At 37.0% G+C, this 16,503-nt stretch overlaps 1 protein-coding gene across 1 annotated transcript; it reads left to right on the top strand.

Annotated features, from left to right (window-relative positions):
* The first annotated feature begins 14,136 nt into the window (after positions 1-14,136).
* On the top strand, positions 14,137-15,701 carry LOC126792551 (uncharacterized). The gene has a single exon (XM_050518957.1). The coding sequence runs from the start codon at positions 14,307-14,309 to the stop codon at positions 15,495-15,497; it is 1,191 nt and encodes a 396-aa protein (XP_050374914.1). The 5' UTR covers positions 14,137-14,306; the 3' UTR covers positions 15,498-15,701.
* The last annotated feature ends 802 nt before the right edge of the window (positions 15,702-16,503 follow it).

The following is a 16,503-nucleotide window of genomic DNA, read 5'->3' as shown; positions in this document are numbered from 1 at the left end:
TTGTTAGCATTGGACATGTGTTCACATATGAGTATAAAGTTTAAATAAGTGTAAATATACTAGGTAAGAACATAACATGAAGAAGAAAAAAAACAATCTTGAGATCATAGGTTGAATAAACATGTTAGGTTGTAAGAAAAAAAATAAAGAAATATGGTGGAGAATAAACATCTTTAAATACAATGATAAAGTCTATGAGAAAGTTCATGAAAATTTTTAGTCTACAAGCTAGACAATTTTTTATTAACACTACAAAATCCATGAGATTCCATGAGTTTATAATTTCATAAGTATGAATGATATTTTGAATACCCACATAATTCTATTCATTTTAAAAAGTCATGATTAAATACTCACAGACTTTAATGGATTCCATAACTTTAAAAATATTAATTAAATACACCTAGACTTGTATAGATAATTCAAATTCTATATTGAATACACTTAGACTTTTGAATTACATAGAATTCTTTAAAACTCTCACTAATTCCATATACAATACACCCTTAGTATGCGAGCAAAAATGTTGGATGGATGACGTAGGCTTAACAAAATTTTGAAAGCAAGTCAAGTGCTGAGGCACGTGCGAATGATTTGGATACACTGCTGGAGCTCTGAATAAGGTCCCTAACTTCCATATAGATCTACATTTCAATGATCAAGAAGTCTCAAGTATTTCGTGGATCTTCTCAAAAAAAAAAACTTCATGGATCTAACTTCCCTATGGATCCAAATTTCTTTTAACGTTTTCTTCTCAAATGCTATTTCTAAAGGCTACCTAACTTGAGGATTTAAACATGTGAAAATTGTTCAGTTATGCGTTGCCGCATAGCCATAAGTTTGGAGGTTTTCTACCTGAAGGCTCGACCACGAGAGCACTTGCAATGGTTAGAGCTGAGATTCATGAAAGAGATACCAATCTCAGTTTTGCTCAACTCATCTTTCTAGCCATGTCAACATTCTAATGATGTAGCTTGCTGATGTAGTTTGAACTGGGAAAGTTGGCAATATGCCACGATGTCTGAACAAACCTGAGATTGGTAAGACAATGAAGAATGAAACAATTGAAATGTAGGTGATCGATGGTTGACATGCTTGCATTAGTGAACAACATTGTTGCCCGTTGGCAACTAATCTAATTGTCACGTCCCATTTTCAAGAGTGTCTAACCCAAGGCAGGGCAAAACCAATACATTGCCCCGTTGGATAAGACTAGCTCCATGAGGATGTAGCACTGCATGAACCAAGTGTGGCAGCTGAATGACTAGGTCCGTGACAAGTGGCATCAGAGCCGTCCCCGCATTGTTGTTGTTGTGTTGCTAAGCGCTCACACATGTCGCTAAGCGCTCACACGTGTCGCCATGTCCCCAAGATACCGGGGGGGCTCCATGGGGGAGTCGAGTAGGCAGGGTGCCTTCAAGGGGAGAACCGGACGACGGTCCATGGCGAAGTCCAGGACGAGAGATTCGGCGTGAAGTTTTGTTGGGCGATCTTTGGGAACTCATTTCGTCTCTCAAGCATCATGGGCTTACGAGGGTTACGGTGCCACAGTGGGGATGCCGTGTATGAGAACGTACATCTTGTTTGGTGGGGAGGATGTCACGTCCCGTTTTCGGGTGTGTCTATCGTGGGTGTCGCTAGTTTTATGTGCTTCATGAATATGTCGGGTTGCTCTAAGATTAGAAGTGTGAGAAATATATGGCTGTCCCTTCTTAAGGGTTCAGAGAGGCCGACCCGGTTAAGTTTGGGGAGTTTGTCGCTAGTCGGGGACTTAACGTTGAAGAAGGGAGTAGGCCGCCCTACACACTGGTCGAAGTCTGGAGTCGATCCCCTGATGAGCCTAAGGATGGCTAACTCCATGGGGATGAAACGCTGCATGAACCAAGTGTGGCAGCCGAATGGCTAGGTCTGTAACATAATGCCTTGAAAAAATCTCAAAAACAGAGGACGCAAACATTTTTCCTCAGTAAATCATATGACAAATATATGTCTTTATTGGCTAAGTAACTAGCCATTAAGTATGCATGATATTATTGATCTAGCCTAGTGAAATCTAAGTGGAGTTCGAGTCCAAAACACCATGCATGGTTGATCGGTTCGATTACTCGAGATCAATATTAACCCTGTAAGCATCGTTAGTAGTATAAAGCAAGAGGGTATCGTTCACAAACCGGGGATCCAACCAGGGTAAAGAATCACAAACATTTAACAACGAATTCATGAGTGTTTAAAAGAGTTTGATATATAGGATCGGGTTGAAAGATAAAAACAGAAAATAAAACCTAAACTAATATATACATGTGATCAACCAACCAACACATAATATATTACCAAAACAAATCATACAAAGCTAACGAAAATCAGATTCTAGTCCTCCTTTAACAGTCTTGCCGAGACACTATCATGAATAACTAAGGTTGGATCATGCAATTAGGGTCCTAAGCAGTAACCTAAACACATAGACACTTAACACATTCGATTCATTCCAAGCGGTCTTAATCGAAATCTAACATACTTATCCTACTATGAAACTTCAAAGCCACGCATATTGAATTCATTAAGCATGTCACCTACTTAACCCCCAATCATGCAATTTTGAAAATCACATAGAAAAGATAAACATGTTCATAGCACAAGTCATAAATCCAACAACCTAAATATCATGCTACAAGCGTATACATAACACATAGATACTCTCGAAATCACACAAAGACATATCACGGCATAAACTAAAATCATAGAACTACAAACCTAAAATCGAAAGTTATATAATTTGAAACAAGTAACTATCTCATAGACAAAATCAAAACAAGTTTACAATGACCAAAACACATACACAACCAAGAACAAGAAAAACCAAAAACCGAAATAAACATAGAGAGAATCATGGTTACACTTTATCAATCAAGCGATCTCACAAGGTGTAGCCGTTTCTTTCCAAGGGGATGAAACCTCTTCACAAGCGTGCTTGAAGGCTAAGGATTGGTGGAGAATGGTGGAATCGGTTTTAGGATTTCTTGGATGGGTGAGTATGAAATTTGGTAGAGCTTTGGCTAGTATGTGCACAAGGTTGATGATGTTTTTCTGTGGAATTGAGGTGCTATATATAGAGGAAGAAACCCAAGGGAGGATGGCCACAAAGTCCACAAAGTTGAAACCAAATTGGTTGAGGTTTCCTAGATTCGGCAGATTTGACCTTTGTCCCTTGTTGTGGCCATAACTTTCTCTAGAAAATAGATATTGAGATGATTCCAACTGGCAATTTCATCTAGACTTCCGTGGCTTTTCATCCATATATCATGCACTTTCTCAATCATTCTGAGCTGTCCAGGGGAGCTCGTCAAAGTTGGATGATCTGCAGTGCCAGAATTCTGATTTCTATAAGGATTGCATATCCTTTGCATTAATTGCATATCTTCTTCCTCCTTTAATGCTGATTTCTTTTGCACAAATTTCTTCCTTTGAATTAGGGAGGCAGCAAAAGTCTTAATTGTTGCAGCCATGTTTGATTTTTCTTACCTCTCCTCATTAAATTTGCTGCATGCCTTCTTTGACTTTCTTGCCTCTTCTCATTTAATTTGCTGCATGCCTTCTTTGACATTCTTTGGTGCAGGGATTTATGGACATTCTGATACATATTTGTGCTCTATATGCAGGAGGAACAAAGTCCCAAGTTTCCCTCATAGCCCTTGGATCAAAAGCAAATCAATGGCTGAGATAATTCCGCCGAGTTCACTGGACCTCCGAGTAATGATTTGGTCATATCTCCCTGTAGGAATAAGATATTGATTTGATTCCAAATCCTACAGAAACTAGACTCAAAATCCTTTTTATCCATATAAGGTACGTCTTCTAACGCAATCGGAGCTATCCAGGGGAGCCCGTCGAAGTTGGACTACGAATCTTGACAGCATTTTCATTCTGGCATTGATTGGGCTTTTAAGTGCAAATCTTCTCTTTCCTTGTGGAACTAGGATTGCTTTCCTTCTCTAAAATGAATTTGTATTTCCTAATAAGAATAAGTATGTTAGAAACAAAGAAATATGAAAGGATGAATCCTACGAGAACAAGGAATCATATCTCAACAAGGATTATTAACACTTAGCACGATTTCATCATCAATTCACTCATAATTGATATAAGCTCAACCTAGACACTTATTCTTACAAAAGAAACTAAAACATACTAAATAAGAGGTACAAAGAGTAAGAATAGGGCATAATCACATTAAGAACGTCACACTTTGTGCTCCTATCAATGGTCTCTAGGTATCCAATCTTGAAGCACCCAAGATCCGTTTCGTATAAACGGAAAATGACTAATAAGTGTTGGGAAATGAGATTTTCTATACAAGTGAAAAGACACATTACTGCACTTAACACAATATGTTTGACTCGACCTCACATTCGTTGTATAGCTACGCGCCCACACAACATCAATACCTAAAAGTTTAGGTATATAGTCCTTATACAGAAAAGAGAAAACGATATGATGAGAATGAACACTATTCACGTTGTTGCATATCTCGCATAAATAAATACATACCATATGAAACACATAAATATGTAAAAGTTATCAAAGCTCTAATGATTAATGTAAAAAATCAGGAGGAGATGCAAAAATCAGGGGAGTTTAGCACATATATGTTATTCTCAATTTTAATAGGTGCGTTGTATTTTATTTTCCCTTTCGACCAAAATTTTATTTTCTCCCATTGAGTTTTTATTAGTTGGCAAAATTTTTAATGAGGTAACACCTTATGCACAATTTTACTGTTGACTCGACACTAGTGGGAGCGTTAAAGAAAAAATACATTATGTGTCTTCGTCAATATAATAAATGAGAGGTAATTAAATGATTAGTATTCATAAAATATCTATTAATGTTTAATCATTATTGTCTTTATAATGTACGATGTAATTACTATTATAATACTCTTCCTATATAAAGAGATTATACAATAAGATGGGTAGACAAATTCCACTTTTCCTACAACATGATTATTATTTATTTATTTTTATCCTCTCTTTATTTATTTATGAGTAAATGATACAAACAGTATCTGACTTTTCTTCTATTCTAACTTTTCATATCTTACCTTTCAACAATATCAGAATGGTGTCTCACTTTTGAAAGTATATATCAGAATAGTATTTGAAACTAACGACTCCATTAAAGTTAATACTTTTTTTTTTCAAACTTTAGGTAATCCTATCAGCTATCAGACACTCTGAAAAAGAAATACCTTCAACATGCCAAAATTTTTGCCTAACGACCTCATGTTTATGGTTACTTAGACTTGGCGGAATCACTGTTGACTTACCAGGAAAATATTTAGACAAACTTGTAGAAATACTACAACTAAAATTAACATAAGTAATAAACTTAAACCAACAACGCTTAGGATCCACTCTTAGGCGGTAGTCCGCCACCTGGAAACTTAAGGGTATAAACACAAAGGCGGTGTTATGGGCTCACAATATAGTTTATTTATGTAAACATTAATACCGACTAAAACCCAGAGTCTCAACTCTGAGGTAAAGCTGTTTAGCTACTCATGACTGAAATAAATACAACTTACTTGTACTACAAGCATTCCACACCATATTACCACAATAGGAAACTTCTCAAAACACTTCTCACACTTTTCTCACACTATACTGAACTTCTATTTGAAAGGGAGATAGAACTTCACTCTCAAGTTTTCTCTTGATTTGTTTTTCTAATTTCTTTCACAAGAAGGGTGAGCTCCTTTTTATAAGCTCCAGACTCCAAACTACATTTAAAACTTATTTAGAAATAAGTGGACGACAAGGTTTTATCTTGATAACTTTACTTTTATCAAAGCAAAGTTGTGTGTCTTTATGCGTCGGCAACACTTTTATTGAAACAAAGTTGAGTGTCTTCTTGCATTGGCAGCTTTTCAGCCCTCCATTTGATTTATTATGTTGAGATGAGCTTCGTCATCAAAATCAAATGAATCATCTAATCCAAATTCTTCTGGAACTGATTCAAAATCCGAAGCATATATAAGAACTTTTTCCTCATGCTCTATTTTTTTAGCCAAGTAGTTGTGACCAGAGTGCAATCAATTTCTTTTCTTATTAAGGACTTCAAGAAATCACAATTCTGAGGGAGAGGATGACCATAACAAGTAACCATAATCTTTTCTTCGCTTGCTATGAGACTTGCACTATAATCTCTTGGAATTATCTTCCTTATACTGGAAATAGCCATTGCCTTCATCTAGGGAATGCTCCGATTAGGCTTGCCATTGTCATTTTTGACGAAAGCTTGCATTGAAGACCTTTGGATTATTTTGACATAATGGTATGGAGAGATGTAATTCATTTCTCCATTTATTACTGTCCACTCAGGTGGTGTGGATACAAATTTTAATCTCAAGATGCATCCATCCGGTCTGATATTTTTAACAGCTTCATGGATTATTGCAAGAAATCCCTGTAAATCTTCATTTGACTTTGTTCACAAATTATAGACAAAACCATTTTCCAAAAGCCAAAGTTTGTGCTTCTAGGGATGTTCAGCTTGCAGATCCACAATATATCTCCCATAATACGGGTCATGGACTACCATTAATGTTTCTGTAAGAATGTCTCTTTTCTAAGAATTTCCCAGATAATTATGAAAATTATACCAATCATCCTCACTTTAGGGCTATGATAAGAACCTTGGCACTTTTCAGGATTCTCAAGGTAGATCACCTTTGGGTTTTGACCTTCTTCAATAGCCACTTGATTTTTTTTTTTACATGAAATCCATGCAACTCTTCTACTAATGCTTCAAGGATTGAAGCATGAGATACTCATTATTTTCATAGAAATTGTAAAGAATATTGTTTTTACATGTAATTATTTCCTATCTTGCTCAGGATAGATGAAGAATTGCTTTTACATGGAAAATGACATTTGCATCATGCATCTTTAGCTCACAGTATACTGGATCTCTATCCCAGTATAATTTAAGATCTTCACTTATAACTAGGTACAGTAGATTCTTAATTTCTGCCAAAGTTGGAACCTTCTTTTGTTCAACCCTATTGGCGTATACCTTAAGATTTTGTTCCATTATAAAATCTTCTTCTCCGTCAGAGCTATCATTCTCTTGAAGTTTATTCTCTTCAAGCTTTGAGTCTTCCGAGTCTTCTGAAATTGTTTCTACTGCTATTATCTTTTGATATTCTTTTAGCTGATCTTTTAGCAACAAAACCGGTTGCATTTCTAACTTACAATCACCACTCTTCTCCTGTGATCTCTGATATTGTTCCGTAAATCCATGTCTTGTGATGCGTACAACATGTGATAGTCTGGATTCCCAGTAATAGTTATGATATTTCTCAAACTCAATCATGGCTGGAGTTTGAGTGATTGTTTGTTGAAGGAGAAAATCATTTCCTATCAACAAATCTGCTTCTTGAGCTTCACATTGCCAGAAGCACTTAATCGTAAAAGTTCATCATCCTAAGGAAATTTTTACATTCTTAGCAAAGATATTCATTGTTTCCCATTCCAATTCATGTGGCTAACTTTTTAGCATTCTCCCAGTATTCCTCGAGAATAGCATATTGTCTTGTCAGGTTATATCTTGATCCACTATCTACAAATGTATGTAGATCGTTTTTCTTGTAGTTGGGAAACTTTAATCCTACAGTAATATAGTTATTGTATCCACTTGTCTGTATTTATTTTACTGAATCCGACGAATCACCAGCAGGTTATGTAAAAAGATTGATTATCATTTCCTCATCTTCTTCTATTATTGGACTGCTTAATGAAGCTACTATCTTCATTTTTACGACTTCATTTCAAAGTCTTGCTTGAGAGTCTGCTCTCGCTCTTCTTCATAGAACATCTCATACTCTTGGTCAACAAGAATATGTGCATTAATTGCTCTTGTCATTCTTCTCAACTCTGTTATGAAGCATTCCTTATGATATGTTTCACCTATCTGCTTACAATTCATGGGTATTGAGCTGTTATCATAACAGTTAAAATAATCACATATGAACGCCCCTGGTTTAGGGTGAAAAATACTGATAATATCAGCTTTTTGTTCTTGTTTCCAATCTTGGACTTGTAACAAGAATATAGGACAATATCCCATATCCTCTTCTTCAGAAGAGTAGTCCTATGAAGTATTGTCTGGATCGCTATTTGATGAGTATTCAAGAGAATATATAGATTCATTCTCTTCATCAGAAAACGTGACTTTAAACCCTTTTAGGTTTGCATATTCGATAGCTTCATCATATTCTGCTAATAATACCTTTGAGGATCTTTCATTAGAATAATGACCTTTAGTTTTACAGAGCCAGCATCTGCACTTCTTTTTAGCATCTTTTGGAAAATTTTCTTGTGATTTTTTTTTCTAAAAAAATCTTTTCCTAGGGGAAGATTTTTCATTCTTTCCTTCCAAGGATTTCGGCTTGGAAAAATTCTTCCTTTTAAATCTATACTTTATGGAGGGGAATTTTCTTCTACGTCCCTTGCTTGAGTAGTTACTCGAGAGCTTGTTATAACCTGAATATCTATTTTTATGTTTCTTTTCTTTTGGAATATGGCAACCCCACTTATATCTTAAATCTTAGGACACATATTTTCAACTTCTCTGAGTTGTTTCTTGGCATTTTTTGACTTCAGGTTGTTTGTGCATTTCTTTCTTAGGGAATCCCTAATTCTTTCTACTATTCCACCAACCGTGTATTGTGATGGAGGATTCTTCTCTACAGACTGAGCTACTGCATCATTCCATGGTTCTGGAAGCTTTTTGTAATATGTCTTGATAAGATCTCATATTATCTATATCTCCAATTGTGCAGTAGTAGTTTTGGAACTCATTCGTATATTCCTCGAAATATCTCATATTACAAATACTAAATTTCTGAATATTTGCTCTTGCTCTTTCTTTTTTCTGTTCACTATGTCATGTTATGTCTCCACAAAACTGAGCATAAATTGGTATGCAAAATCCAACGGATGGTTGGTCTGAGCAAGTCTTATTGCCCAATATGTCCACTTCGAGCTCTTCTTAAAGGAATTATCCACTTCTGGACAAATCATGTCAATGTGGACTCATAATATGCATGAGCATCCTTATACGCATGTTTGTTTAATACCATAGCTTGGGCTAGCTTTAAACTAGCAACCCAGTTGTCTATGGTTTTTCTCTTGTCTCCCACCCTATCTATATCTAGATAGACTCATCTTTTGGAGATTGATTGTCCCCATTTTGGCTATGTAGGAATGAACCTCTCTAAGTTATGTTCTCCAGTCCTTCCTGATGGAAGTTTTACCTTATTTTCACGAATGATTTTTGTTATATTATTCGTAATATTTTGGATCGTCGTCGTTTGAGGTACAAGTCATGTTTCTCTTTGATAGGTGTCCATAGAGGATTCACTTGGACCTCCATTTGGTTCACTCTTCACTTCTTGATAAGGAAAGATATTCCTATTTTTCTTTTTCCCTTGTTGGATTTGGGAAATTTTTCTAATTATTTCTTCCAATTCATCTTTGGAGTCACAAGTTTCTGCTTGCGCATAAAGCCTTCTTAATTCCTCTTTTTAAAACATTCTTAGAGGTCTTTTTGAATCTTCTTCTTCTTTAAAGGCTTCTTCAGAGGTACTTCCTTCTTCATATCCTGCAAAAGAATGCCTATGATTAAAATCGTAAACTTATTTTTTTTCCATGTCTTCATAAATGGAAACATTTGAACTCTACACCTGTTTTCTGGAGGTGCAAGTTTCCATTATCTGGGGAAAGTTACTTAATGTCATTTTGTGTAATACCCCGATTTTCGGGTCTATGATGTAAGACAATTATTGTAAGTCATTTAACTTGAGAATTTAATAAATCGCATTTTTTCGTTTTCTCGTCGAGGTCAAACGAAACAAAAACCGACTTCGGAAAGTTAAAAAACGTTACGTTTCCGCGACACTAGAGTCGACTTTTACTCCGTCACTCGTTTCCAAAAACTTCCTTCACAAAAATTGTAGAGCTCGTTGATACGATTTTGTGCACACGTCACACACCTTAATCGGACGTCGTATGTGAAATTTATCAATGATAGAAGTTAGTTTCAATTTTGGAAATTGTATAAAAGAAGATTTTTGAAAACCCTAGTTTCCAAAAACAGAAATTTCTCTCTCTCTCTGTCTCTTTGTCTCTCTCCTCGCAGGTCCCTCTCATTCTCGACCCCGACCCCCTCTCAAAAAAATTCCTTCGCCGATCTCGCACCTCCGGTCGGCGTGGCTCTCACCGCTGGTCACAAGACCGTTGCAAGCTCGATTGCTCCAACCCCGCGAGATGCGTCCTACCTCGCTGCCGATTCAAGCTTCGCCGCTGGTGAATGGAGCCATAGATCCTTGCAAATCGACCCTTGGGTGGAGTGTAGCACGAAATTGGAGCTCAAATCGGAGGTTTTAGCGTCGGAGGTTAGCTTGGGAACTTCGAAACTTTCCGACAACTTTTCGGCCAATCCCCGGCGATCGAGGTTGCAATGAAGGTATGGTTGTGATCACCTCTGCATGTTCTTCATCTTTCATGTTGAGTAATTGGTATTTTGTTGAGTTTTCGGCAGAGTTGTTGGAAGTGGCGCGTGTCACCGTCTGTGGCGGGGCGTTGGTGGTTGTGGAGATGCAAGGAGACGGCATTAGGCCGTGGAAGGGTGGAGGAGAAGAAATGAGAGAGTTTTGGGCGGCGGTAGGCAAGCCACGCGCGCCGGTTTGGGCGGCGCATGAGCTCCAAGCGCTGCAACTGTGTATGTATATTAATTACAATGAAATAGTGCATTGGTGTACAAGAATACGTAAGTAGTATGTACATGAACAGTAATATATGAATAGTATTTACATGAACATTAATTACGTAAAAATCGTAAATTCCTGAACAGTAAACAGTAGTACTGATTCGGCATTTGAAGTTTACGTAACGTTTCTAACCACTTTATTATATAACTAGGTGATCGACAAAACAAGTGAAGGATTTGCTGTCAGTATTGTGGAATTACGCTCAGAAAAATAAGATGAGTAAATCTCACTATGACGAGTCTACCCTTGGCGGTGATTCATAATTATGTTTTATTTAAAAGACTGAACTATGATATGTATATGATATAGTGTATTGTGTATGTATATAAATGGTAAATATGATATATATATATATATATATATATATATGGGTTGCTATGTGAGCTAGATGGGATTAGGTCTCTGCCATAACACCTCCACAAGGTGGAGAAATGGTTGGGCGACTCGCATTAAGCTTCACCGGTTGAAAGTAGATGGAGAGGCCAAATAAAAATTTGACTATTAACAGAGTTTAAAAGGTACAAACGGGATAAATTACATGAATGAATGGACCAACAAGTGTGTTGCTAACATCGTTTCTTCTCATTAAAATATTTACTGGTGTTAGTACTCCATGGTGCATTGAATCATTTTCCATGAAAATTATTAGCAATATCCGATATTCAATTTCCATCTAAATGGATTGAGTATATATCAATTATGGCTGACCAGGAAAAATTGAGTCATTTGCTCTGTTTTTCTGGTTTTCTTTGTTATGTTTTTCTAGGTTTATTTGTTATGTTTTTCTAGGTTTTTCTGTTAATACAAAATACATATGATAATTCATTTCATTTGAACCACAGTCTTCAAATTCTATCTTGTTTCAACAGGCATAAGCTATCATTTTCATGTTGAAATTATCAATGCTCTGCTATGAAGTCCCTAAAAAAATTTAGATTTTGCCCAAACTTAGCACATCATGTTATTAAATCATGAATCAATCCTTGTCCACAGATTTAAATACTCTAGTAGTCCAGAGACCGTGCCGTTTACGTTCCTCTTCTTGTAGTCGCTAAAATAATTCTTCACAGTTGTTCAACGTTTTTTTGACTCCAGACTGTAGATCAAATCTACTGTGAATATACACCTATAATGTTTATATAGAGAATAACTGAACATTATACTTTTAGAAACTCCTTGCATGGAAGGCATTCAGCTTCTCCATACGATCGGGATCATTTTCCCAATATCATTTTTGTGAAAATTGGATTCGTCGAAGGCCTTCAGGCTTCAGGTGCTCCAGATAGTCGAAGAATGTTTACATAGGACTTTATAATTTTTCATATTCAAAGATTTCATATCTATTACTCGAAAAATGACAAATTTTCACATGGGTGCCGTTATTGTCACCCCACAGTCCACTTTGTTCACCTCACAACTATTGTTTTATTGAAAGATTGTAATACCATGCTGTAAAATTAATGTAATAGACAATAGTTGTTTAAATTTGTAATTCTTTTTTGTTTATTTCATAAAACACACATCTATTAATATATTCAATAGTTAAAATTGAAAGTAATGAAAAGATTGAAACCCTTATACTTCTGCAATATTGTTAAATTGAAGAACGTGTTCTTGTTTTTTTGTTGGGACTTATACTTCAATATGATTGAATTTGTATTCTTCACTGATATTTTTAACTTAACAAAATTATACTATTGATATATGCACAAAAGAGAAAACTATAGTATGTAATTGTATTTTATATTTACAAAACCTAATTACATGCAATAGTAATTGCAAGTTTTTTTTATTAATAAAGATTGTCAAAATAAATCTGAAATAAAATATGAACAAAGTAAGCTTATAATTGAAAAAAAAATTGAGTAATGTAAGAAGAGAATGTAGGGTGAATAAAGCAAACTTAAAAATGAAAACATTATGTTTGGTGAACAAAGCATTATTGGAAATAGGCAATTTTGGTATTATAATTGGGTGAACAAAGTAATTTAAAAATAGAAATAATATACATGGTGTGAAATATAATGTGGGAGTGAAAGTGGACTGTGGGCTGGCAATAGCCGCACATTTACTAAATTGGCTAGTTATTGCCACCCCACAAACTTTGTTTACCACATAAATTATTGAATTATTAAAATACCATAGTACCCTATATAAAATTATTCTAAAGGACAATAAGCTGTTAAAAATAACAATTTCTTTCTTTACACTATCTTTTATTTTGCATAAAATGCACTAAAATCTAAATATTAAATTTCTCGTTAGCCGTTATAACTCATGTATTCACGATTCATTCATCTTCTACTATTCTCATTCTTCTCCGTAATAATAATAATGTTAATAATAATAAAATTTTCTACTAATATCACTAATACGTCTAATTAGCATGTCTAACGTTAGGTTCAACTTATACATGTGTGATGTGTCACATGTCTCTTTTTTGTTTTGAAGTCTGGTTTGGAGCCTTAAATCTTTTTGTTGTTCTATAGTTTAATTGTGATTAATTGACAATGAACGTTAACTTCATTCGTTTGGTATAAGAAACCAAGACCGAAGTCAATAGGTCATGAACTTTTCTTAGTAGTGATTATTAAATAAATATGGAATTAAAAGAGTGGCAAATAGGTGAACAAAGTAAGTTTAAAGTTAAAAGAATTTATATAGGGTGAACAAAATATTATTGAAAAATGCATTTTAAGTATTGAAATGGGTGAACAAAGTAATTTTGAAGGAAAATAAAATAAAATTGAGGTATAAAGAGAATGTGGGGTGAACAAAATAGACTGTAAGATGGGAACGGCCGCATCTTTTCATATCTTTGATAAATGAATTGAGTTGGACTTGATTAACTTAATCCACGTCAGTTCTTTATATTTTTGTTTCGATTATTTGTTTAGTTCTGAGCTGGACTTGATTGTTCGTTCTAACTACTATTGATAAAAAAGAACGAGCAGAAGCATAACAAAATTGTTGAACCACCTGCTACGTTTGTTCCCATGCTGCTACGATCATGTATGTGAAGTTTTTAAATCCAAGTGCTCATTATTGAACCACCTGCTACATTTGTCCCCATGCAGCTACGATCACCTATGTGAAGTTTTTAAATCCAAGTAGCAGACCTGTGACTTCGCTTTTTTCTTCTTTCTTTTTCCTGGCATAAGTGGCACTGGATCTATTTTAAGACCTAGCTAGCTGTGTGAAGATACTTTTGTGTTGTGGTTCAGTGTCGAACATATTTATTTATTTAAAGTAGGATGAGGAATTGTTTAAGATTGCATTCTCAAAAAATAAAATCAAAGGAGCTAGGATATGGAATATAGGTTGAGAAGTTTGAATCACTGACCAAATTAAGTATGTATATAAGGTAGGGAAGCAACGTAGTTTGTGAGTTCTGAATCAATGATATCCGAATCAACTGACCATATTGAAGAATCAGACATCTTTTGCTGAATTTGTGAACATAATCCAAGCAAGGAAGATGGAAGGGCTGTTAGAGTCGGCTCGTCCGTTCTTGCGGGGTGAGCTGGAGTCGATCGACAAGAAGCTGCCATCGCTAGTGAGAGTGTTGCAGTCAGTTGGGGCCGGGGAATGCTGGCACAAGCACGGCACATTTCTGGAGCACCTGGTCGACATCTACCGCATTCTCAAGATATGGAAGGCCCCTGATTCCGTCTGCCTCTGCGGCCTCTTCCACTCCGCTTACTCCAACTCGTACGTCAATCTCGCCATCTTCGACACTTCCACCGGCCGCGACGTCGTTCGCGGCCATGTGGGGGAGGCCGCCGAGCGCTTGATTCACTTGTTCTGCATCGTCCCAAGGCAGCCCCTCATTCATGATGACCTCCTCTTCCACTACACCGACGACGAGCTCCGCCTCCATCTCAAACAATCCGAATCCGAAGCCAATGAGAATTGTGCTTGGAGGAAGAAAGTGCAGAGCCTTGTTCCTGCTGACGGGATCAGAGTGAAGCACATAAAGACGGGCGAGGAGGTGTTGATATCGAGGAGGATCGTGGCGACGTTCGTGCTGATGACGATGGCAGATTTCAGCGACCAACTGTTTGGGTTCCAGGACGAGCTGTTTGAGAACGGCGACGGGCGGCTCGACTACAGCGGCAACAAGTATGGAGCACTGTGGCCCGGGGACGGCAAACCAGGGCTTTGGATGAACTCCATCTCAAGGATGGGTGCTCTCTACACCCTCCTCCTCAGGGAGGAGCAAGTCTTTATTCGACAGAGAGGTAATATTGACATTGATATATCTCGAGACGAACATCTCCAACTCCTGGTGGCACCTGTGTTTGAGAATTGCACCAGAGTTTTGGATGCAGTGGAGCAATTAGCTGCCAGGGACCTCTACTGGGAAGTCATTTGTGATTCTGCTTCGGATTCTCCTTCACTGTTGAAGAGTTGCATTGAGAAAAACCCTTTCATCGGAGAGCCGCATGTCGTGTTGGCTCATGTTCATTTGACACAGGGAAAGTACGACGAGGCTGAGAGAGAAGCTGAGACGGGGCTGAGGCTTTTGCTGGAATGGGCCAGTTCTTGGGACAAGAGGATGTCTTGGCAAGGATGGATTTCGTGGGCCAGGGTTCTATTGATGAAGGCACAGGAAAAATCGTGGCCTCAAACATCCTGGGGCATTCTCAATTTGGGCCTCGTCAAGTAGAACTACCCATCATTTTAGGTTTTAGCTGACTGGTTAGCAATGATGGATGCTTGAATAAGTCAACACCAATCCATAAATATTGGTGTGTGTATGGCATAATACTTGCGTCATTATATTAAAAATATATATTTTTGTGCTGATGTTTGAATTTTAATTTTTCAAGGTGGTATATCAGAATATTTCTTGATCAGATTCAAAGGATTATATATGCATCTTCTTAGTAGTTCAATTTGTTTTTTTTTCTTTTTAGATTTATCCTCGAGCGGTGGTGGCGCTTGTTTTGGAGCGACGTGGTGTCAGGGTTTTAGGCCCTATATGAGAGAAAACTATAGCTAAAAGAAGAGATAATCTTTTTACTTATGATATATTCAACAATGAGCACAAGCTCTCAATGTAATACATATAGACCTAATAATTTTCTAAGCAACTAGAAAGAGAGGCCTGATCAAGAGAGGACGTGCACAACTTTTCAAAAGTGCGGACGTCGGCGATTCTGGCAAAGCACAACAACGGCAGATGGTGCCGGTCGTGCTCCCCCCTCCCGACACTCCTGTTTGTGTCGGCCGGAGCTCCAGCACCGGCACACGGCCACTGAAATTGGTAAATTTCCAGACAAGAGCGTCGGGAGAGGGGAGCATGGTTGGCACCATCTGCGCCGTCGTTGCGTGTGCGGACGTCTTCTCTCTATCATTTTCAACTAGAAATATATGATACTCATTATGATCTCTTTTTGTATTGTAGAAAATATAGTTTTGTAGAAATGTATTTTAGAAATTGCATGTTTGTACTTTTTTTTTTTTTGCTATCAATAAATACTGATAAGTAGAGAGGGCTTGCCTGCAAGATATCACCAATGTTGACCACCACAGCTCCAGGAACAAGAGGAACATCAACCTACTGGTTTTCATAGAGAACTTGGAAGCAGGCAATATGGTCTTGAAGTAGAATGGTGCGAAGATCCGGATCAGTGTTTGCTTGTACCTTCAAGTCTTTATAGGCCGAGGGC

Source organism: Argentina anserina, chromosome 4 (genome assembly GCF_933775445.1).
Source record: "Argentina anserina chromosome 4, drPotAnse1.1, whole genome shotgun sequence".
Lineage (NCBI taxonomy): Eukaryota > Viridiplantae > Streptophyta > Magnoliopsida > Rosales > Rosaceae > Argentina > Argentina anserina.
The sequence above is the reverse complement of the archived record's forward strand: the minus strand, read 5'-3'. Positions and strand labels throughout refer to the sequence as shown.